Genomic DNA, 24,324 nt, shown 5'->3' with positions numbered 1-24,324 from the left:
TTATGTTGATGGCTATCATTCAAACAGACAGGAAGCTATATCTATTTCTTCTCTTTTTTTTAGTTTGTTCATTCATGCAGGACCGACATACTACATATCTCTTTTAAATGAGTATCCAGATTTTAGAAACAACTTTCAGTTAACCCGAAAGAGAAACCACGTACCCATGTGGCTTAGTTGAAAATTCTTTAATTTAAATGTTCCATTGGGATAGCATGAGCGTGCATCATTCTCAAGTTATTTTGCAATTACCTGAGGAGCTAAGGATACATGTCTGAACAAATCTCATGTGCTCCTCAATGTCTGAAATAGTTCAGGTAATTAAAAGAAGCAGCAAAGACACCTGAAAGAGCAAGACATTTACAAAGAAAGGTGGTCATATGTAACTGTGATTTTTTTTAATTTCTGCACCAAACAATCCAATTTAATTTAGCAACAAGAAGAGAACATGATTCCAAAACAGTTAATTCATTTGGTTAGAATAAAATTGCATTGCCGCTCCAGTTTTTACATCTAATTTAGCAAAAAATTTAGCATGCTCCTGTTACTGCTATAACCTGAACATGCAGAATATTTGTCCTACAAGTCAGCTATCCAACAAAACTTTGATTAGTGCAAACCATGCTCTGCAAACCCTATTTGATTCCCAGCACCAAACTGAGGTTATCCTATTTTCTTGGCCTATTTGATTGACCTGACGCTGAAATCAAATATGGTCTATGGAGCTGGCCTCCCAACACACTACAGGAAAGGTGATCATCAATCATGATTGGTCAATGTTTGGTTCACTACAACATTATGGAATCCGAATTGGTTTGACAACTGAGAACCATAAAAGTGAGAGGTCCAGCAATGCACTCACAATTTTGGTTTGGTTCATGGAAGATCAGACTACAGATTGCTGAAGCAAAATAGTTCTACAAGCAAACAAGATGCCAAAAGGCATGGCCTAGTTATTCGAACATAACAACAAATGATCTCAATATGTTGACTGATATTCTCATTTAACTCATGAATACACTGAATTAGGGGGAATATTAGATCACGGACAGCCATTTTATAAAATCTAAGCGGCGGAGAGCAGGTTAACTTCATTTCAAAATCTAGCTGATGAACTAATCTCTGAATTACTACCTTGATCCATTTGCCGTATAGGTGAAGGTGTGTGATCATCACTTACTAAGCCAGGTCCTGCCTCTCCTATCAGATACGAACCAAGCCAAAGAAATGAACCCTAGCACAGTGCTGAAACAATCATATTTTTTTGTCAGTTTCGTCAGAACAAGCAGAAGCAAAGGAGATGGACAGTAAATTAATAGTACCATTGCGAGCAGGTGAAGGAAATAATCGCCATCTAATGGTCCAACCTAATGAGAACGTAGCTGACAAAAGTAGTAGTGTTAATTCCAAAAGGCAGTCGAACAAATATTCAAATGCAGGTAAGAATTCGGACTGAAGAGGATGGTTGTTTGCTCACTTGTAGAGACAAGTGTAGGACGGCAGGTTCATCTTGTAGAGCTGATGGAGGACCGTTTGTGTGGCCTTGTAGGTGGTAATTGATGATGTTCTGCGCATCAGAACAATGGCAACTGATGATACTTCTCTCAAATTAACCAACCACACAACCAGAGCTAAGCGTATTGGATCATCTTCTGATAGTGAGACAATGCTAAACAAATAAGATCCAACAATATAAAACAGTAATTGTTCATGTTCAAAGAGAGCTACATAGAAGAGAGGAGAGATTATAGGAGGCAGGGAAGATGAGGAGAGAGGATACAGAGAGGAACCTGGGCAGCTTCTCCCGCAGCATCGCAGCCGGCAGTGCCCTCTCCATCTTCCGCACGCCCCTAGCGAACAACAGCACGACAGCCACCGTGAGAAGGCGCTCCAGCACCTCCTTTCCCCGGTCAGGCTATGTAACACCCCAGGTGTCTGCACAGTAATTAAATAGGTGTCTGCACAGTAATTGTGTATGTTTGTTATGCATCATGTGCTTGAAATGCTTAAAAAGGATCTTTTTGTAATTATAAAAGGCTATATGTGTAATTATGATTTTATGCAAGGTCCTTTCTTTAGTTATTTCTGAATATAGCTTTTGTGGAGGGTGTTTCTGCAAAATTTCAGTGCATTTATTGCATGGCATCCAATTTTGCTTGTAAGTCTACATTTGAAGTGTATTTGCTTTGAAAAAGACAAAATTCCTAGAATTCAAAATCTCTTCAATGATTTTAATTTTACCTCTTGAATCTTTGGTCAAATAAATTTTTGCACAACATCAAAGTTGTAGATCTTGAAAAGTTGAACAACTTTTATGTTGGGCACTTTTCCATTTGAGCTTTGGTTTAAAAGTTATCGCTGGTTTATAGTTTAGTCCTTGGAATTTTTGGTAATTGCAAAATCACCCTTATTTCCATCTCCCACCTCCCTGCTCTGTTCTCGCCGCCGCCCACCGACAGCGCCACCACCGGCGCCGGGGAAAGCTTTCCCGGCCATTACTCTGCCTCGCGCTGGCACTCACGCGTCGCGCCGCTCCTCCTCCCCCGCCTGTTGCCTCGCGCTGGAGCATTTCCGGCCGAGCCACGCGCCCCGCCGCTTCCAGAGCCGCCCAGGCGGCCGCCACCTCGCCATCGCCGTGGACAGCCCCGGGCAGCGCCCGCCGCACCCTTCTAGCGAGCGCCCGAGCCCTACAAAACCCCAAGAATGCGATTCCTCTCTCTCTTTTGCTTCCCCCTCACTCCCACGCCTCGGAACGCCGCCGCCGCACCACCCCGAACCCCGGTGAGCTCACCTCCGCCGCGGAGCCGCCACCACAGACCCGCTCCACCCCAATAGCCCCCACCATTAGCCGCGCCTCATCCTCGCGCAACTCCCAGACCGCCTCCCCTCGCCCAATCCTCACCTGAGCACCCTCGCCGCCGCTTGCCTCCGCCGCCGAGCCGCCCTGCTCCGTTGAGCCGTCGCCTCCGAGCCCCTCCCCGCAACCCTAGACCACCTAGAGGTGCGCCTTGAACCCGTGAAGCTTACGCACCCCTCCACCCTCGCCGCCGGTGAGCCCCTCGCCGGGAAACCGCCGGTCAAACCCACGCTCCCCCTCTGACCCGACCCGAGGACCTCGGGTTTGAAATTCCAGAGAACCCGGGGGGTTATTTGAATAGCTCAAGACACATAGGAATAGTGCCTTAGGGACTTCTTTGTGATGATTTTCAGTGATCTTTGAAATTCAATATCAATTCGTAGAAAATTCGTAAAATAGCAAATATTGATGTTTTGGAATCCTCTTGAAGAGCTATATGCAGTAGAACTATAATATGTTAGGCTTTAGTTGCAAGTTTTTGCTGTAGATTTTGATTTGTGTTTCTAGTGCATAAATATTAGTTGATTTCATCTTTTTCTTAACTACTGCATAAAGCCATGTTTTGTAGTGAAACTTTTATGGTAGTCTACTCATGTAACACTAGCTTTTCTATAAAAATTTCATGATCATTTCTCTTGTGTAGCTATGTATTTGATTTACTCCTTGTTTAATAGACTTTATTAATGATAAATAGTTTCTGTTCTTGATAAATCCTGATTTTATTCCTGATTGTTCATCTGGAGTATCTTAGCTTGTCCAGGAAGTTTGAGCTTCAGTTCATGGCTAGATCAGGAGCTAAAAATAAATCTTGCTAATCTGTTGTCTGTTTTGTTTATTTTCTCATATTTATTTCTGAGTAGATAAAATCTTTAAAAATTCACTGTAGTTAGTTCATTTCTGTATAAATCTCCTGTTAAATTTTGAGGTTCTTCTTTGTTCTAATTTGACCTGTATAATTCAAGTTTGTTCTATGTGTTGCCTGCATGAATGATTTGTTGTGATTAAATGGCTACATGTCTTGGCATGATTTTTACAGGGTTGATTTCTTTGTTCATGTTCTGTTTAGGGTAATTTTGGCAGCAATTTTTATAGTTTGTACTATGAGTAGTTGATTTGTTAGCAAACTATGTTTTGTTTGTTATAAGAGAACCACCCCCACTTGTTTATAAAATTAGTCAACTTCTTTTGTGCTGTTGATCATGATGCCTTGTGTAGTTAAATTTGATATTTAACTACTCTATAAACAATTGCTCATGTGTGTTTATAATACTGTTCTTGCATTACATGTAGACACGACTGCCTTATCGGACGGGACGTACGAGCTGATCCCGGAGTCTGATGGAGGTGATCTCGAAGCTCAAGTAAACACTGCTGAACTAACTGAAGCCCCGGACCAAAGTTCGGAAGAGCCTAGGGCTGAAATAGTTAGCAACTATCGAGAAAGCAAGCCCCGGACATAACCTATACTTCAAATTAATATCATTTACTGTATTACTTACTTGTGCATTTACAGTTCTTAGGATTTGAATTGAAACCCTAGATGCATGATCCTAGGAACCTATGTACTGAACACTAGACTTGAGTTCGACTACTTGCTAAGCTTATAGGACCGGTAAAAGTCTAGTGATTGCCTGTCACTCGCGAGCTTTATAGGAATTGCCTGTTTACTTTCTGTTAACAATATAAGGACGACGGACGGGGTTGTGATCGATATCATAACTTCATGTGAGACCCCGTCTGTGTTAATGAACTTGCTAAGGTCGCGGTGTGTGGTAGCGTTGGTTAAGTCTTTGAAAGTACTAGCCACATGCCGTCAATATGGTACGCGGCAAGCCTAGTAGCCAATTGGACCGGGGAATGGATATACTGACACTCTCTCTTAGGGATAGGTTTTATTTTTATGTTGCACAACACTGCGACTTCAAGGGACAAGGGTGGACCTCGTAGAAGGGTGGACCTTGGAGCCCTGTAGTCGGGGAGAGTGTTCCTATCCACAAGCCGGAAAGAAAGGTCAACGGTTGTTTGGGAATGACCCGACGGTGTTCCAGACGTGTGTGCTAGGTTTATCCTTGCAAGGTTGAATTTCGATTCAGAATCGTCCGCCTCTCACGATGAAATGAGACTGCTTGATCTCTTTGCCACACAGAGTAAGAAGAGCAATAATATTATGATAAATCTTGATGTTTGCTTAAAGTTCTACCATGATTGAATAGTAGCTGCTTACATAGAATGGTTAATCAACTAGAATCTTGAAAGGCAAAACTTGAAAGTAAGGACATACTCTTTATTGCTTTTCAGCAAAGGAAAACCAGAGCCTCACAAAAACCTTGCATAGTCTAGCTAAAGTGGGCTACATATACCCGTTGGCGGTTAAGTCTTTCTGAGTATTAGAATACTCAGCCTTGCTGTTGAACTCTCTTTTAGGTATGAGTTTTGAGGATCAGATCGCTAGCTTGACCTACCCTTGCTCTTTGCCTCCTGGCTGGTCCGTAGAATGGGATATGTCTTCGACCGGCAATGACCTTGACGAGTGATACCATGCTTGGGCTAGCCTGGTGTCCTTTTTCGACGTGTTGTAGACGTCGTGTTTTATCTTCCGCTGTTTTAAAACTCTGAACTTAAATTATGGTTTGTATATCTGTTTTACTTAAGTTGGCTTTGTAATACTGGTTTTAACTGATTTGTAATCGTTACTATGCCTGTGTTGTAAAATTGTGGTTGTAATATCTCTGGACTCGCCTTCGTGCGGGGTATGCTTGTTCGATCCGAGAATCGGTGGTTGTATCGGGACGTTACCCGACAGACCAAGAATTGTTCCGTTTGAAGTGCGTTTAAGCTAATGTTGCCTTATTGGTGATGGCCTGCGCACTTGAGCCGGGATAATTTAGGCGGTTCTCCCACAGGCTAGGCCATCGCACTCGAGCTTGTAGCTGGTCCCGAAGTCGAACCGCGTCTCATCGAACTCCAGCACGAGGCCGCCATCCTCGAGCTCGTGAAGGGCGCGGCGTCCTCTCCGACACCGTCCTCACCGGTGACAAGGCGGACAATCGGGGAGTCAACCCCGCTGAGTCCCGCAGGATCGTTGGCGCAGGCGAGGGCGAGGGCGGGGTCAAGCGGCTCCTCGACCTCCTCGATGCGGCTGACGTTGGCTTCGACGCGCGGGTGGCGCTTGAGCGCAAGCATCGCCCGGAAGAGGCGCACGGTCGTCGGGGTTGTAGAGGTGGCCGCGACGAGGGGTCGTGCGGCGGCGCCGCCCGGCTCCCGGACTGCCAGGCCGTCGCAGATCTCGCCTCCTCCCCCTCCAAGCCGCGCCCCGCACCGGATCTGGATCCCGTGGGAGCAAGAGACGGCGGCGGGGAGCAGGAGGAGCGCTGGTGGAGAGGGGTGACGGAGGAAGGCGAAGAGGTTGAAGGGAAGGGGGAGGCGGGTAGGAGAGCGAAGGGAGGGACTCAGCTCTGCAACCCCGGTCGCTGCTGCTCCCTCCAGGCGCACGCCTCTCTCGCAGCCGCCTGCTGTGCCACCGCAGCTCCTGCCCCCGCCCGCGCGAGATCTGGCGGGCTGTGCCTGCCGAGGCCTCCGCCTGAACTGAAGTGTGAACTGAAGGATTTCAGTTTCGATTATTTCGATTTGGTTCTGGTACTAACTGAGGGAACCGAGAAAAAGTGGAGAAGTGGCTGCATCTGCTGACTTTGGCTTGCTCCTGCGGGTGCGACGCACCCGACCGTCGGCGACTTCGCTGGTGACCTCTCCCCTCACCTCCCACCTCTCACCGGCGGCAGCTCCACCCCCTCTCACTCCCCTACCTTGCCGGCGCATGGACCAGCGATGGCCGACGTGAGTGCGAGTGCGAGCGAGAGGAGAGGAGGAAGAAGATTCTCAAACATTGGAAGATCGATAGAATTTTTTTGGGAGATGTATCGGATTGACATTGAACCGGTGAGTAAAATTGTGGAGGCCCAAATTGTTTCTTCGCATGGACTGGTGCTCACCAAACGCCATTTCGACGCGTCTTCTTCTCTCTCATTTTTTTTGAGGGGTTCTCTCTCATTTTTCTGGGTAGGGCCCCGATGTGGGCAGCATATTGGGCCGGAATTTTTTAGAGAAAATTGGGCCGGATATTCTCACGCATTTAACCCTCCCTTCTTCCCTCGACCTGTCGTCGACCACCCCTCCGGCCCTCCCACCATCTCGCGATCTGCCCGCCGGCCGCCGCCGCCGCCGCCGCCTCAGCCATGGCTTTCGCCGCGCGGAGGAGACTTGCCACCAGCCTCTCCGGCCACTTCTCCCGCCGCATCCACCCCTCCATCTCGCACCTCATCCCGCCCCACCACGACCGCTCCGAGAGCCCCTCCTCCTCGGCCGCCCCGCCTTCACCTCAATCACCGCCCGCAAAGCCGTTCCCCCTCCTCCCTTGCCCGGTCGTCGAGATCCCAAGCCCGTACCGGCCTCCCCCTCCCCCTCCCCCTCCCCTTCGCGCTCCATCTCGCGGCTCATCGTAACTTCTCCACGACCTCCTCCGCATCAGAACCAGGCATCTATGTCGCGGCAGACATGCTCACCGACGCCGCCTCCTCGGTCCCGTTGTCGGAGCTGCTCTCGGACCAAGTGCTTTCCGCCGCAGCATCCGTACTCGTTCTCCAGCGCCGTACGCGGGGGAGGTGGCTGCCGCAGCAGCCGAATCATTTCGCCGCCCTGCAATACTACCTCCTGCCTCCTGGACGCCGTGCAGTCATTCACTGGCCTCAACTGGTATGCCTTCGTTGGTGCCGCGCAAGGTTTTAGCTTTGTTTTTTTTTTCCCTGCAAACGTCCTGCAATGTGGTTCGATCTTCCTGCTCGATGATGTGTAGGTGGGCTACTATTGCGCTGACAACAGTGCTGATCCGGTTACTGACAGTCCCATCGCTCATCAACCAGATGAAGTCCACGATGAATTTAAATATAATGCATGCACTTTAGAACCTTATCTTCCTAGTAAAATGCTCTATTTTCACTCTTGTTTGTTAACAGCAGAGGTGTCATGTGAGAGCGCTCAAACTTGTACAGTTTATTAAATTCAAACCTAAACGTCTGAAACATCCCAAAATCGAACTTGAGTTTGGTGAAGCAAAGGATTACAGATTTCTGTGCAATTTCTAGTGATGCTGATTCTAGAAAGTAGAAACTTACAGCATATTGCTGGATGAATGCATGTTGTTTTGGTGTAATTTGAATATAGCTATCACAAAAGTGGATTTAAAGTGAACTTTTTGTATGCTTTAAATTTTTAGTATAGTTAACCGAGGAAATCTCAAACCCAACCCTGAACTGGAACATGCAAATTTAAAGGCGTGTTGCTTCGAGCTGTGGCTTTGAACCTAGCCTAAAATAGCCACAATGGAAATTATTTGGGGGGAGAAAAACAATCTGATTATGGTGTTTCTTCTTGAGTCATGACTGCAATGGCTTTGAACCTTCACATTAGCATGTGCAGCGTCCAGTTGTGGCTGTAAACGTGTAGGTAAGGGTGCATGAAGTAAATCATAGGAAGTCATTCTGTTGGACTCGAAATTCTGAAATTCAAGAGCTCCTCCAACTCTAAAAGAGGAAGAGGTGTTGGAGTTGGATGTTCCTTGTGCTATGTATTCCTTTTGCTATGCCATTTTTGTTTTTTTTTTGACAAAATATCATATCATACACATCTAAGCGGACTTCAACAATATGATGCAGGAGTTGAGACCAGAAATTGAAGCCATCAATGAAGAGATGCGAAATGTGAGTAATTTATTTTTTTCAGTTCACCTTGCAGTTTATATGGTATTTTTGTAGTATCTAACTATCTACTGGGTATGCTAGTAATTTTATACTATTTTACTATTTATGCCTTTCCGTCAAGTGATCCAAGATCAATGGAAGTGGGGAAACAGAAATTGGGCAAGCTATTCATTAGGTATGCAGCTTTATATATATGTCTGAGTTTTTTATTTGATTTCAAATCTGCAAGTTACTTTCTTGTTTCATTTCTGCATGGTTTTTAAATATTTTGAGTACAAATTCGTCATTTTTACCAGGCCTATTCAACACCTCAAACTTAATATTGATTCCTTTTAATTGACTAGCTTAACATTAGACTTTTGGATGTTATTTCCCTCATACCATCATCTGTGCGTGCAATATAAAAGCAACCTCCATTGTCCTAAATCACTGAACAACTTAACTAACTTGACTGCCCCTTTGATTAGCTTTTGCAATTACTCTATTTTTCCTCTTGTCATATAAATTGTGTGGGAGATATTGCTTAAATAATTGTTTCATTACTGCCTTGCTTCAGACATGGTGTGGCTCCATTTACGCCATTGAAGGGTCTATTCATACAGAGGCCTATATTCATGAGCTTTTTCTTTGCTGTAAGTTTACACCACTTTGTCACATCCAGAGTTCTAATCAGCAATTGCATTGTCACCGAATTATATAGTATCATGTAGCAATACCATTTGCCTTATTTTTGTTACTTCTAACATCTTGTGTTTTCTATTCCAATTGTAGATATTGAATATGATTGAGAAAGTCCCTTCTCTTAAAGGGGGTGGTGCACTGGTGCATATTGGTTTACTGATTTGACAACTCTTGATGATTCATCCTCCAGTGTTAACATCATTGTCATTTTGGCTACAGTAGAGGTTTGCATTATGGCCGCTGTAATTCTGGTGTCTTATCTTTATTTTGTTTTCATGACATTATTGTTTTTATTCCAGCTCAATATGCAAGACGGTATGGAAGGAAATCCTATGGCAAAATCAATGAAAAAGTTCTCCAGATTTTTTGGTGTTATGTTTGTTCCATTTACAATAGGCTTTCCAAAGGTATGTAACTATGAACTACTCAGAATTTTTAATATCAATTTTCTTTTCTGTTTGCTTCATTTACAATGAGCTTTACTAGGGTACAAAACTCTAAAATCACTTTATAATTTTTTTTTCTATAAGGGTTCCAAAATATTTCAATAAGGACAAGCTCTCATTCTGGGTACTCCCTCCCAAACACTAGATATGGCCCTCTCAAAATAAATGGATGAACCGTCTGCAGGGTGATTTGGATATGTACCGCCATAGCCCATTTTCGGACACAGATAGTCTGGTTCTGAAACTGTGCATACCAGGCCTTGACTGGGAAAGTCTACCCAGTAATTCCCTACAACCACAGCCAGAATTAGGACTGTCTGTACTTCTCTACTGCCATGACTGAAAGTTATGGCTGCCTACTTTTGCTATACATTCAAAATAATTTTAGGGGAGGTGTATTGGGGCCTTCTAAGATCATCTGGAAATGGGTTAGAGAGGAAGTCTATTTTGTATAGTACATTTTGGAGCCGTCATTTTGATTTTGCTAGTGCTCTAGAAGCTACGGCTAGTTGTTTTACCCAAAAATACTGTCAAAGTATGGTGCACTGAACGAAAAGACAGGTGGTAAGGGGGCTATTTCTGGTGCAAGTTTTGCTAGTTAACCCTACTTCCTAAAAAGTATATACTTATCCATAGGACAATCCCAATTTTACATTCACTTTCATCCCAGATATGCTCAGCTTTGATTACCTTGGAACTATACACCATAATTTGTACATCTGTGCTGCCCTTAATCTTTTTCTTTTACAGGCATTTTTCTTTTACTGGGTCACATCGAACTTGTTCTCGCTTGTATATGGTGTTGGTATGTTACTTGCCACCTTGGGATCTATTGTGGTTTCATAGCCTCTGCCTATTCCCTAATTGATAAAAATTATTTTGCTTTTTCTCAGTTATCCAGAAACCAGCCATATGGCAATGGTTGGATCTTCATCGCTTGGAATCTCAGCCTACACCTACACGAATGCAAGCCTTAAGCCTCTTCGGTGGACCTAAGCCAAGTCCCGGAGTTTATTCTCCTATCGCATACAAGGAGTGCGAGTAATCTGGAGTTGGTTCTCCTATTGCAGACAAGGAGGAGTTGATTCTACTATTGCCGACAAGGAGTGCGAGCAATCTAGCTCTGTGCTGAGTGACCGTATCAGAGATCTCGAGAACATGGCAAAATCTAGAGGTGAATCTCAAGAGTAGTTCCTGATTTTTGTGCACATGGAAGTAAAGAAGCACCTCCATTTGGGTTTTGTAACTTCATGGTGGGGGCAAAGGATACCCAGTATGTGTGCATTGTATTGAGGTTTGATTTGGGAGAGGTGGCTGTTTTTCAGATCATGGGTCCACTGTCGTTTCAGTGAATAAATTGGAGCAATTTTGGCATCTGTAATTGTTTCATAATACGATATACCTTAACCAGCTTAACAATAGCATGTTGCTCCTCGGATTAAGTACAGTGATTGTGCCGAGCAGCACCCACTTATTGTTTTTTTCTTAATGCTCAAAGCTCAAATTACATACATACACTTGTATATGTAAATTTGCAACGTTGTGTATTTTTGGAGAACCGAAATTCTGACGTGACTAATGATTTTTTTCCTGTTACTGTGCTATAATGTTGGGGGGAAATGAAGTTTTGATGTGACTTTTAATTTTTACCCTGTTGCTGATAATGTTGCATACAGATACTCCCGGCTGCTCCCGTAGTAGTGATATGAGCCTTTTTGGCAGTGATTCAGCTCCGGCTCCCATGGCAGCTCCAACTGGAGCTCTACCAAACACTTTGGAGGTGGAACTGCTCCACCCTGTAGCATGTGAGAACCGAAAAAATGGCTCTGCCTGTGAAAAGGTGAAACAGGCGGAGCCACAAAAAACCAGCTCCGCCTACTCCAACTCCGTCTCCACTGGGCTGAGCTATTGTACAATAGCCACACAATCTAAGTTGGTGTTTGTAGTGACTGCCAATATCTATACTATTTCTAAAGCAAACAATGATTTCATGGTCCGTCAATCGGAATTCTAATCAGAACTGGATAAATCAATCGGAATTATATCGGAATCCGGATAAATTAATCAAAATTTTAATCAGAATCAGAACAAATCAATCCGAATCCCAATCGAAACTTAGACAATCAATACATCGCGCGATCACAGTATGGGTTGTATAGAGAGTGAAAGAGGACAAAATTGATAATCTCATGTAGATTTGGATTACCCATAGCAACGCACGGTTACTGTATATATATATATATAATATATTATAACAGAAACAGGAGATGATTAGAAATAGGCCTTAGATCGATGGACGGAGGAGTGCTCGTCTATAGCCACGCAATGTCAGAAAAGCAATTGCTCCGTTAGATGTACCTTAATTATGACTGCCTTCTTCAATGAAATGGCTCCTTTTCTTTAGTCCGTTTATATACGATGAAGAAGGCGTTCACCTACTCGAGATGTGATAGAAATGCTTTCCTGCTCACAAATAAACAAGCCGAGAAAGCTAGGGTTCCCGACTTCATGTACACAGATCAGTCCGCCTCTTGAACGGTATTTGCTGGCTGATGATATAAAAACAAGCTGCAATTAGGCCAAGTTTTGACTTGAAACCCTTGAACTTGAAGGACGCATTCATATTCATGTATTTGGTGAACTGCAGCAAAGTCACTAATTATCTGTCAACCTCTGCTTTCTCTCCATTGTCATTTTATTTTTACCAGATGTCATTTGACCATGTATATAGAGTTGTTCATTCGTGTGCATATGGCTTCCCTCTTTTGCTTTTTTTTTTTTTGAGCAACGGCTTCCCTCTTTTGCTTGACCAGGCAAATATGAACGTGCTGAGAACATTCAGCAGGTCCTCTCAGCTCGCTTTCACCATACAACCGATTAAGAAATAACTGTTTATCTCATCCTGCATGTGTTGACTGCTGTTGAGCTAGGTTCCAGTCCGAGCACAGTACAGGTTGAAGGCATGGCTCATTCAGCTCATATGAAAGCAACAAAGTGCCTACCTGCCCCCCTAAAAATATCGACAAGACCTGGTTTGGTCTATATTTTCCAGGGAATCAATGAGGACCTAGTCGTCTATCTTTCCCAATTTCTTATTGAACTGACCAAACACGTTTCAGCGCTACATTTGCCATGTCAACACTCAACAAGGCACGAGTCCACGCTGCGATGGGATTTGTCTATATATCCATCATCATGGATCGATCCCTGAAGGCAAAAGGGACAAAGCAGAGGCAAGACCCTTTATTCTATGGATGCAGCCATCAGCATTTTAGCCTGTGTAAAGCATCCACTGATTGAGGGGGTTTATTTGACTGATTGATACTAATACACACAAATTTTCATATATAGGGGTTGTGTCCTTGTAAGTACAAAAAATGTGATGCTCTAAAAGCATGCAAATCTGCTCTCAACTTTTGAGTGTGGTAGTGACAAAAATGAGCCCACAAAAATAAAATACTATTAAAATTAAAAGAATAGAGGATAATTAAGTCGTACTGTGCAAAAATGATTGGAGCAAGCCGGGCGGACCTACTAGTGAATTATATATGGTTTCGTATATGAATAAGCGAGTGTGATGCGTGATGTGTTCGGCGTACTGTTCCCGCCAGTCCTGATCCAGAGAGAGCGAGCGAGAGAGAGTGAAATATATAAATAGGGGTGGCAACACAGCAGGAGCACGATGAGATCTAAGAGAAATGTGGTGCGCTATGCTATGTGAAAGCATGGGAAGTAATTATAACCAATATAATGCCTTAGACTAGTGAACTGTGAAATTTGCTCCCAATTTGATGAGAGTGATGATGTTTTTATTTCAAGAAAAAAAGAGAAATTAAAGAAACCAAAGTATTGTTGGAAAGAATGTAATGGTCGAAAGAGACCGTACGTGAATGAATCAAGCAGTGTCAGTTGGTGTATGCAGTGGCGGATGTACACCCCGGGCCACCCGTGCCATGGCCCGGGGTTCGGCCCAAAAAATTGCTGAAGAAGTCCAAAAAATTACTGAAGAAGAATAAATATACTACTTCGCGATGACACTTGTTGTATGTTTTCTATCTTTCCATTATGTTCTTGTGTATCTTTTGAACTTTCATTATGTTCTCGTGTATCTTTTGAACTATGAGTTTGTCGACGTCTGGTTTTTGTCACAACTATATTTAAAACTCGGCCCGGGGTTCAACTCAATCCTGGTTCCGCCACTGGGTGTATGCACGTATTTTAATTTGCAGGAGGCAGGTCGGTGCAGCCGGACGTACTCGTTTGAATTATGGTTTCGTGTACGTATGGCTTAGTGATAGCGGGATGCGATCATGTGACTTGTGGCGCGCGCTGGCCCTGATCCACAGCTGCTTCAGAGGCTAATAATAAGAAGAGGAGCACGAGGATCGCGTGAATGCTATATATTCTACACGCCAGTTAGGTCAGTCTCAGTGGGAGTTTCATGGACACAGATATCTAGACTGGAAACTAGGAAACTCTATCCTTCTCTCTTCTTGCCACGTCAGCAAAATTGATGATATTTAATATCATAAAACTTTTCATGAAACCTCCACTGAATCTGGCCTTAGTATTGTACACGTACCTTCAATTACTAGAAAAATAATCATTATTAAAATACTGAACTAAATGTATCAAATTAATAAACAATAATATTAAGTAATAGCTCGCCGGTTACAGAACTATTGAGTCTAGCTCATATATTGGTGTGTGTGTGGCGTCGACGGAGCTCTCCACCTCCACGTCCACTAATACGGCAATCCGTACGTGTATTGGACCGACGAGCTGGTGAAGCGTCCGGCCTCCAGCATGCCCAATGAGCAGCCCACATTATTATATATCCTGTAATCCCGTCGGTCCCCTTCCTGGTACTCACACTCACACGCACACACGATGTTCACGCCTTTCATCAGTGACTAGCTAGCTCGGTGACGCACATCGTCGTGAGGCACCCTAGTGCCATCTATCCACCCGCATGCCAGCTGATCCCTGACCAGAAGATGCAAGTCGCGCGGCCTCCGATCCCTCGCGGACGCATATCCATCCCATCCGACTGATGGTGCTGGTGCAGATGGGAAGAGAGGCACATGTGTGTCTCCGCCATGATCATCGCAGCGCCGCCGCAACAAGAAAGAATTCCTGCTGGTCCTCCCGCACCGCGTGTGGTGTGGTGTGGTGTGGTGTGTGTGGTTCACCAACCCACCCCCACCCGGAGAAATTACCGGAGGCCAGCCAGCCTGCCAATATCTGCCTGCCCGACGGCGACGAGTCAAACACCAAAACGCAGAGCAGCCACCAGCCAGAGATCAAGTCTTGGGTTGCCTGCCTTTACTGGAGGAGGAGAGCTCGTGCCGGCGGTGGCCCACCCACCAACCTCTGACCCCGACCCGGCTCCAGCCTCCCTATGTATATGGGGATATTATAAGCAGCGGCCTACCTCACGGCGGCACGGCAGAGAGAGACCACCACCGGCCATCACCAGCAGCCAGCTAGCATAGCTAAAGGGCAAGCAAGCATGTGGGTGACCTCGATGCCGCAGGTGTGGGACGAGGAGGGCGTCCCCAAGCGGGGCGCCGCCGACGCGGTGACCCCGGCGCCGGCCGCGGCCATGCTGAGCTCCCTCGCGGGCTGGCTCTCCCGCACCGTCCAGCCGCAGCCGCCGCCGCCCAGGGTGTGCGGCACCGACGGCGGCCCGCCCGTGACGGCGCCCAGGCTCCGCCTCCGCGACGGCCGCCACCTCGCCTACTGCGAGGCCGGCGTGCCCAAGGACAAGGCGCGCTTCAAGGTCGTCTTCTCGCACGGCTTCACCGGATCACGCGAGGACACCGTCAGACCCTCGCAGGTATACATAGATACAAATTAATTATCAGTTGCTTAATAACTAGTATGTGAACAAAACTGCAAAATAAAATTACTGTTGTACTCCAGTAGAGATAGTTACTAGTGCGGTAATTAGGTTGCTTAAGCGAGCAATATTCTCGGGCGAGATGGAACGGAAGAGAGGTGGAGGAACTGTCGGTGTCCCGGTTTTTTTTTTCCTTTCTTTCTTTGGAGAGAAGCGTCCTGGTGCCGCACAGCTAGCTTCAGACGTGGACTTGGGCACTTGCAGCTAGCCAGGCAAGGGATTCGTTGGGTAGGTCAACCACCGTTTTCTCTGGCATGCATGGCCTGCCGAATTATCTATCCGTCCCACCTTCTCATACTACCTTGCTTCTTGTATGAACCTCTCAAGCTTTCTCCAAGACGTTGATGGTTGGTCGGTCAAGTTATTATTAGTTGCCGTTAGCTAGCTTGGAACATGATGCATGGAACAACCGAAAGAAAAAAAAGGGAGATATTTCGTTCTAAACCAATATTTTCTAGGACTACCGGCCAGCTGCAGCCTGCAGGCTGCTAGACCGAGTCATAGGATCCTCTTGTTCACAAGGATTGGGATGGAATAATCTGTGCCCCCTTTGCTTTCGCCGTACTTCTTTACAGCCTTGTGGCCGGGAGACAGGATCTAGTCTTCTAGAACGGGGTCGGAGCAGCACAAGAAGATGAGCATGCGCGCACGCATCCAACATCCATCTTGCAAATTTCGATAGATGCATGCCCGCATACATGTTGCTAGTAATGGACAAATGGCAATTTTGGAGCCTGCCTGCTAGCCCTGCTAATGGGTTGAAATTCACCTTCCCTCCTTACCACGTCAATAAAAATAATAATATTTAATACCATAAAACTCTCCTTCAGCCGTCGGTGCTCGTGTTCTAGATGATCTGCAAGCTGTCCGCTCCGTGGAGAAAGAGGAAATGGCAGCCGCGCCACGGCAACCGAGGCCGGATCTCACGTTTCGCCGCCCAAATTACTCCCTCCTTTCCCGTTTATAAGGCATGGTGGAACATGACACAGTCTTCTAAACAATACTTTGACCATTTATTTATCATATATTATATCACTTTTGATTATAAACTTATAATCATTGTAAACTATGTTTGATTATGAATCCAATCATATGAAATTTGCATTATAAAAATAAAAATTTAATAGTCAAATTATTGGTCAAAGATGAGAAGATTTGAATCTTGATATACGTGTATGCCTTATAAACGGGGAAGGAGGGAGTAATTGATTAATTAATTAGCAGGAGTAATCGCTGCCAGCGAGCCAGTCCAGAGCAGGGTTCACCAAACCGGTGGGAACCGGACCGGTTCCGGTTTCGACAGTACAGCTAAAATTCAAAATTTAAATTTAAATTCAAAAAATGAAAAATTCCTAAAAATACTTCAAGTTGCGATGAATCTAATGGTATCAAATTTTCTCAAAAATCCGTTCATTTATTATAGTTTGCAGGGATTTAAAGTTAAATCAAAAAAGAAAAATAAAAAAATGGGCCGGCCCATTAAGACCCACCGGTCAAACCGGCCGGTAAACCAGTTGCACGGGAGCTTTTGAATTTAGATTTGAATTCAAACCGGTCAAACCGACCGATAAACCGGTAAAACCGACCGGTAAACCGGTCGGAACCGGTTGCACGGGAGCTTTTGAATTTATTTGAATTTAGATTTGAATTCAATCGGTTTTCACCGGTTATCGGTCCAACCGGTCCGGTAAACCGGAACCGGTGGCCGGCCGGTTTGGGTTAACCGGTCGGAAAAAAAACCTTGGTCCAGAGACACCGGTTTGCCTTGCCTCCCATCCATCCCCTCTCGTCTCTTTCGGCAGTTGCGAGTTGCGACACGGGCGCCCGCCGCCGCCGCGCCGCCATGGAGCTGCTGGCCAAGGCGCCCGTGCTGGGCTGCGCCGGGAAGAGGCAGACCAGGCTCCCCATGGGCTCCGTCGTGGGCGCGCTGGGCAGGTGGATCCGCCAGGCCGTGCCGCCGCCCAGGGCGTGCGGGACGCCGGGGGGGCCGCCGGTGACTGCGCCCAGGGTGCGCCTCAGGGACGGCCGCCACCTGGCCTACGCCGAGTCCGGGGTGCGCAAGGAGGACGCGCGCTTCAAGGTCGTCATCTCCCATGGATTTACGGGGTCCCGACTCGACACTGTCCGCGCCGCGCCGGTTAGTACGCCGACCGAGTGCTCCCCCCCCCCCCCCCCCCCCCCCCCCCCCCCATTCTTGTTCAATTGTTCCTGGACAATGCGTTGGGCAAATTAGCTGCTGCATTGTGTACGAATTATGCAGTTTGTAGGATCACACGAACGCGTCATGGATAGGTTGCAGTAGTATCATCCTCGTTGTAGGGGTTAAATTGTGGATCGGGGAAATGCGATTTTCTCAGCTGCTGACAACTCACTTCCAGGCAGCACATTGGCTTTTAGCACTGTAGTGTAGTATGAGATATTCAGATGTAGTGTACAACAATTGTTGATTTATTTCATGGCATCCCTCCTCTGCATCCACTTTTGAGCAGCTGGAAAGTCGCTACATACCAATTAATTTCTCATTTCTGTCGGTCGAAATGAATTGCAATTCTAGCTAAAGCAGAGACTTTTAATCAGAGGGAAAGCTAGGTCCAAACGAACCTAATCAGTAAATCTGATGATGACTAATAATCAGAACGCATACCTGTCAAACTGACACATCATACTGCGGGTGAACAGTGCCCTTGAAAGTTCTTTGTGCTGTTGATGTGTCAACACTCTACAATGCGATGTACTGTGATAGTGTGATGTTTCAACGAACTTTGAATTCTACTGTTTTTCAACACTAGTCTGAATTCTAAATTTCTAATAATGTGGAAAACTTTCAGGAAGTGGCCGAAGAGCTGGGCGTGTACATGGTGGGCTTTGATCGCGCCGGGTACGGGCAGAGCGACCCCAACCCCAACCGCTCCGTGAAGAGCGCGGCGCTGGACGTGGAGGAGCTCGCCGACGCGCTGGGGCTCGGCCCCAAGTTCTACCTGATCGGCATCTCCCTCGGCTGCCATGCCGTCTGGGGCGCCCTCAAGTACATCCCCGACAGGTAATAAGCTAGTATAAAGCTAAGCAGATTACAGAAAGAGAGAGAACCCTCCTCTTACCAATGTGATGAGATGATGTAGGATCGCTGGGGCGGCGATGATGGCTCCGGTGGTGAACTACTGGTGGCCGGGGTTCTCGGCGGACCTGGCGGCGGAGGTGTACGCGAAGCAGGAGGTGGGCGACCAGTGGGCGCTGCGCGTGTCGCACCACGCCCCGGGCATCCTCCACTGGTGGATGGAGCAGAGCTGGCTGCCCACTTCGACGGTGGTGGCCGGCACGACCCCGCTCCCCAACAAGCGCGACGCGGAGATCCGGAGCAATATGAAGGCGGACGGGACGTTCCAGCAAAGGATGGAGCAGGCGACGCAGCAGGGCATCCACGAGTCCTACTACCGGGACATGATGGTCATGTTCGGCAAGTGGGAGTTCGACCCCATGAGCCTGCCCCAGCCGCCGTGCCCCGTGCACCTGTGGCAGGGCGACGAGGACGGCCTCGTCCCCGTGGTGTTGCAGCGCTACCTGGCCGGCCGCCTCACCTGGATCAACTACCATGAGCTCCCCGGCACCGGCCACTTCCTGTCGTCGGTGCCCGGACTGGGAGACACCGTCCTCAGGACCCTCTTCGCCTGATGATGAGCAGCAGTTTCAGAAGAACACTTGGGAAGCATGGACGGGTGCTAACCCCTTATTTAAACGTACACATACTCCAGTATAGTACTAGCTCCGTGGTGCATTAGTTTCATTTGTTGTAAGGCCGGTTCGTTAGTTGTCGCTGTTTATTATAGCGATGGTAATGATCATGACGATGATATATATAGATGATGCAAGGTCCCAGTGCCTGCAAAGTACTATTTCTTCGTTCGGAATTCTCATATTTAAAGGAACAATATCAGATACTACAGTAGTATAGATATGTTTTCAAAGAAGGAAAACCGCCATCATTATTTATCTATAGAATATAGATATCCTTATTTGATGACAGATATACTATTACTTATCTCTATAAACTTTAACAAATGTAGAATAGTTTTATTTTACTCAGCATATAGAAATAGAATGACTTGACTAAATTACATGAAGGAATCCCACATCATTGGGAACTGAAATGGCCAGCCAAAGCCCAAGGGAGAGAGGCCGCTGCAAAAAAGAGAGCAATCTGGTCAGCCCGACACGCGCTGGGGCCGTCGGGACGATATTCGTATTGTGCCTTGGGCCGACGCTTCAGAGCCCAACCGCGAGCGTTATTTTCGGCAAAGACAACTTCTGAGCCCATATAGTATTTTGGGCTTTGTGGGCCGTCATTCAAATTAAGATTTTATATAGAGCCCAATAAGCATTTGACTCTCTCTCTTTTTTTCAAAAAACGCACGTGCGACTCGCACGTAATTTAAAAAATCAAATTAAATTTTAACTCTTAAGTATATTGAATTAATTATTAATTAAATTAATACTAAATAGATTTTAAATATATATTATGATAAACGTTACTGCTATCTCGTAGCTTAGGTGGACACAAATCCAATGCAATAGGAACAAACTACAACGGATAATTGAGAACAAAACTATATGTATTCCTTTTTCCCACGGAATCACATTTTCTAAACATAGCGGCGGCGACCAGCTGAACAATTTTTTATATCTTGCGTAGCACATCTGTTGACACATTGCGGTATTAAACTGGAATGTCATTATTTCAAACAACATATTTTAGCAGAACGGACAAGGTAAGGCTCCAAATACCAACATGTTTCCCATTAAAACTGCAAGCATGTGTGTAGAGTGAGCTCAGACTAAGCAACCTTTGCCATGAGTAAACTAAACGTGCAAGACAAGCAACCACAAAATTGGTAGCCCATAGTTTTATGCAAAGGAATTGTATGGAACAATAAGCATTATCTTCAAATAAGTATGGATGAGCGCTGCATTCTGTAAACAATTAATAAGACTCATCAATTAACTTTTTAAGTGGCTGCATTAAGTCATCAAGATCAGTGTCTTGAAAAGGATAGTGACTCTTCCCCTCCTAAATATGCCAGCATGTCTAGCAATTATCTAAGAAAATAACTAATTCATTTTGGCCTGATTAGTGTCCTGAGAAGCATAAAGAAAACAAGTTATATATATGCATAATCTCGCTAGCAATAAATTTCAGTTTCTTAGTGTCAACTTTTACTTACATGGTCCTCAAGCAAAGTGATTTGTATTTATCTGATAGGGAGGCAGTGAATCAATCTAGTTTACATATTCTATGGTAAAACTTGCTCTGCCGGGAGGCAGTTGAATCAATCTAGTTTATACATATTCTATGGTAAAACTTGCTCTGCTGATGGTGGTGTGGTGTCCTTTCCTATTTCAGATACCTTTTATCTGTAGCTGCTTACATATCCTTTTTCATATAAGCTTACCTCTAATCTGTACTCTGAAATATCACACTCTTTCCCACTAATGTTGTGTGCTACCTGGTAATTGAACAGACATACACAGGAAACATGCGCAGCAGCTATCGACAGACGATTTGCTAACTGATAAAGCCTGGACCAAATATCAGCGAAGATAGATCAAAGGCCATGCTCCTACCACGTACAACCATAATCGCAGCATATGGTATTATTGCTATATGAATTCCACGGCATAACCCAAAGACAACCAACAATATTAAACCCCAAATATGCAATTTTCATCAAAACCAGTAGTTAAAGATTGTAATTCGGCTAAAACTTATCACACGTGTTCATTCAGATCATCTTCTTAGCTGACATCCATCCCTAAATTCTGATTTTTCCCAATTCTAGTCCCGCTAACAGAACCCCAAAATTGTCCCACCGCAAGAATTCAAGAAGCAGCCTCCCTACGCCGGCTCCCACCCACCTCCCCAAGACGGCTGGCACAATCAAGAAACGAGCGTGAGATCTGCATGCAACGAAGCCGCTCACCGATGTGGAATTCGTGGCCGCACTGCAGCCTCGCGGTGGACCTCTCCTCGCTGCCGCCGGCGACCACTTTTTCGAGGCAGATCGAGCACGACACCACCGCCGCGGCCTTCTACTCCCCGCCCTCGCCCCCTCCGCCCTCCCCTACCTGCTCCTCCGTAGAGCATGCAGACCAAGCGCGACGTGGTAGACCCAGGAGGCGACCTCAAGCGCGCAGGCGGCGGCGGCGGCGGCGGCGGCCCAACACGGGGAGCCGAGCGCGGGCGCCAACTAATCCGATATTTCGGACGGGTACAGCGGGCGGGTTGAAATCACGTGGTGACAAAAATAATATGTATTCGGCAGAAATGTGCTTTTAACTCGCTGTTTTCATGGGTCTTCACCCCCTCCCACCTCTCAACCACCTGACAAGTGGGTCCATTATAAGGGGTAAGGTGGGCCCGATATGAGTGAGAAAAATTTTCAATTGTTTTCGATCTTTATAGTATAGATATAGATATAGATTTGAACTGTAAACCTACATGTATGTACCCCTGCTTATTTTTTGAAGGTGGTTCGTAAACATGGGCCGCGTTTGGTTATTGAGGAAGTTTTTCGCACGCATTTTTCGAGAAGAGAATCTCGTATGCATGGAGCACTAAATGAGTCTATTTGCAAAATCTTTTCAGGGACGGATGTAACTTTTCGAGATGAATTTAATGACGGTAATTAATTAATGATTTGCTACAGTAATGCTACCGTAACCATCCTCTGATCTCGCGGTAAAATGCCTCATTAGATTCGTCTCGCGATTTACACGGGGGATTGTGGATGTGGTTTTGTAATTAGACTTCATTTGATACTCTAAATTAGTGGTCAAAGATGGAAAAAATTTCCATGCAATCTAACCAAACACGGCCATGCATTAAACAAGCAGAGTGATTCGAATCGTACGCGAGAGAACAGTAACCATACTACTCCAGAACTATATGTTTAGGCCTCAATCATATATATAGCATACGAGGCAGAATATTGTGGGCATTTATTTAGCTAGGGTCGCATGGCACGCTGCTAGTGCTAGTCCGTCCATCCACTGTAGGCTGGCATCATCGCATGAACAACAAGCTAGTAGTCGGCCAAATTCATTAAGCCCTCGCTCGCAAGATTGCCATTTTATTTATTTAGTATAATAAAGTAGATGATTGTGATGCGACGGCAATGGAGCCCGCCGGGATGGATGGATCATCCGCAGCACATGGCCGCCGGCCAGCCCGGCGGCGGCGTGGCCATGCATCCCAGCTCGGCGCGGCGGCGCACCAACCGAATCGGCAACGCAGGCCAAACGGCGCGCCCGCGTACACCGAATCAAAGTGAAAACCCTGCACGACGCCACCCCCGGCCACCAGCTGTAGCTGTTCCTTGCATCCATGCAGATACTACATACATGTGGCAGCGATCGCTCACTCGCTCGGCAGCTAGCATACCTTCCTTCCTGCCCATTCGACCAGTGTCCAGTCTCCTAATGATTGTTGGTTCCCATCTTATTATTAATCTCTATGATGATCGCGCGCGGCTCTTCTCTGGCTGGCCATTCAAATAAGGTCTCGTTCGGTTGCAAGAGGGATTAAATCCCCCAACAAATCAAAATCTCCCTCAATCAACACTTGCAATCCTTTTTAATTCCCTTGTGAAGAGGATTAACCGAACCAGACATTTGTGTGTTGCTTGAAGCGACGAGCTTCAGTTCAGTATAGATAGATAGATCAACTCCAAAGGCCCCAGCTGGAGCTGCTACTCCATCCGGATCCGGCCGCGCCGCCCCCAGGCCAGGAGCTCCAGACTCCGGTCGCTTTCCTCCCTTCCTCTGCTCCCAGAAACTGCACGCCACTTTCCGTTTGGTTGGTTGCTCTTGTCCGGTCTCCATCTCCTATTTGACTGAAATTTCGCGCGTATCGTCGAATGTAGACCAGCTGCAGCAGGCAGCTGTTTTATTTGGCAGCCGATGGTGAACAAGCTAACACCAGACAAGGCCCTCCCTGTCTTGCTTTTTCCTTAAGGAAGGAAGATTAGGGGCATCGGATGCATGCTTCATGTCCTACACCCTGCCTGTCGATGCCTGCCAACCAAGTTACAGTATGGCCAGCAGGATCTCGCCCAAAAAGAGCCCAAGAAACCGAGTGCGCCTCTACTTTATTGGTTGCCAAAAGCATGCACCCTCTTCTTCCCCGAATATTATTTTATTTTCCCAATTAAAACAACCAACCCTTTAATTTGCTGCTACTTACTATACTACTAGCAGAGCGTACTACTCCTGCATGCATGATTAGCTAGCTAGCTCCAGATCTAATCACATTGATCGCCGCTGATTAAACAATTGCCTTGCTCCGGCAAGCCACCTTCTCCTGCATACATGCATGATTCGATCTTCCTCTTCTCTGCGGCGAATATTGAAGAAAGAAAGAAAAAAAGAGAAGAGAATCCTTCGCTCTCATGATTGATTGATTAGCCCTGGACTCAACTCACTCATCACAGCACAGCACTAGCCTAGTAGTAGTGTACCACCGTTAGAGGAGTCAACAGTTGACATTCACCGCACATGCAGTTTTATTCTCTGCGTGCCAACGTTAGCGTGACACAGCCGGGGTGAACATCGACCGGGTGTACCTACGTACAGATTCTTACTTCACGGACAATTTACATTTTTGTGACCCAATCCAACAGTCAGCCGACATCACTC

At 46.1% G+C, this 24,324-nt stretch overlaps 1 protein-coding gene, 1 long non-coding RNA gene and 1 pseudogene across 4 annotated transcripts; 2 read left to right on the top strand and 1 right to left on the bottom strand.

Annotated features, from left to right (window-relative positions):
• Positions 1-853: 853 nt before the first annotated feature.
• LOC120647563 lies at positions 854-1,918 on the bottom strand. 2 transcript variants are annotated; one of them, XR_005664830.1, is made up of 4 exons: positions 1,791-1,918; positions 1,478-1,567; positions 1,323-1,382; positions 854-1,245 (listed from the first exon to the last, which is right to left on the bottom strand). It is a non-coding gene; the product is annotated as an uncharacterized LOC120647563 (long non-coding RNA). The 2 variants fall into 2 exon arrangements; XR_005664829.1 differs by having other exon boundaries at positions 1,478-1,912.
• A 5,429-nt stretch (positions 1,919-7,347) lies between these two features.
• LOC120647562 lies at positions 7,348-11,328 on the top strand (annotated as a pseudogene).
• A 3,832-nt stretch (positions 11,329-15,160) lies between these two features.
• LOC120647561 lies at positions 15,161-19,601 on the top strand. Of its 2 annotated transcripts, none has more exons than XM_039924389.1 (3): positions 15,161-15,576; positions 18,468-18,679; positions 18,759-19,601. In XM_039924389.1, the coding sequence occupies exons 1-3, from the start codon at positions 15,250-15,252 to the stop codon at positions 19,306-19,308; spliced, it is 1,089 nt and encodes a 362-aa protein (XP_039780323.1). In that variant the 5' UTR covers positions 15,161-15,249; the 3' UTR covers positions 19,309-19,601. The 2 variants fall into 2 exon arrangements, with proteins under 2 accessions (XP_039780323.1, XP_039780324.1); XM_039924390.1 differs by having other exon boundaries at positions 15,163-17,776.
• The last annotated feature ends 4,723 nt before the right edge of the window (positions 19,602-24,324 follow it).

This window comes from Panicum virgatum, chromosome 9K (assembly GCF_016808335.1).
Source record: "Panicum virgatum strain AP13 chromosome 9K, P.virgatum_v5, whole genome shotgun sequence".
Lineage (NCBI taxonomy): Eukaryota > Viridiplantae > Streptophyta > Magnoliopsida > Poales > Poaceae > Panicum > Panicum virgatum.
This window is presented reverse-complemented; position numbering and strand designations above follow the sequence as displayed.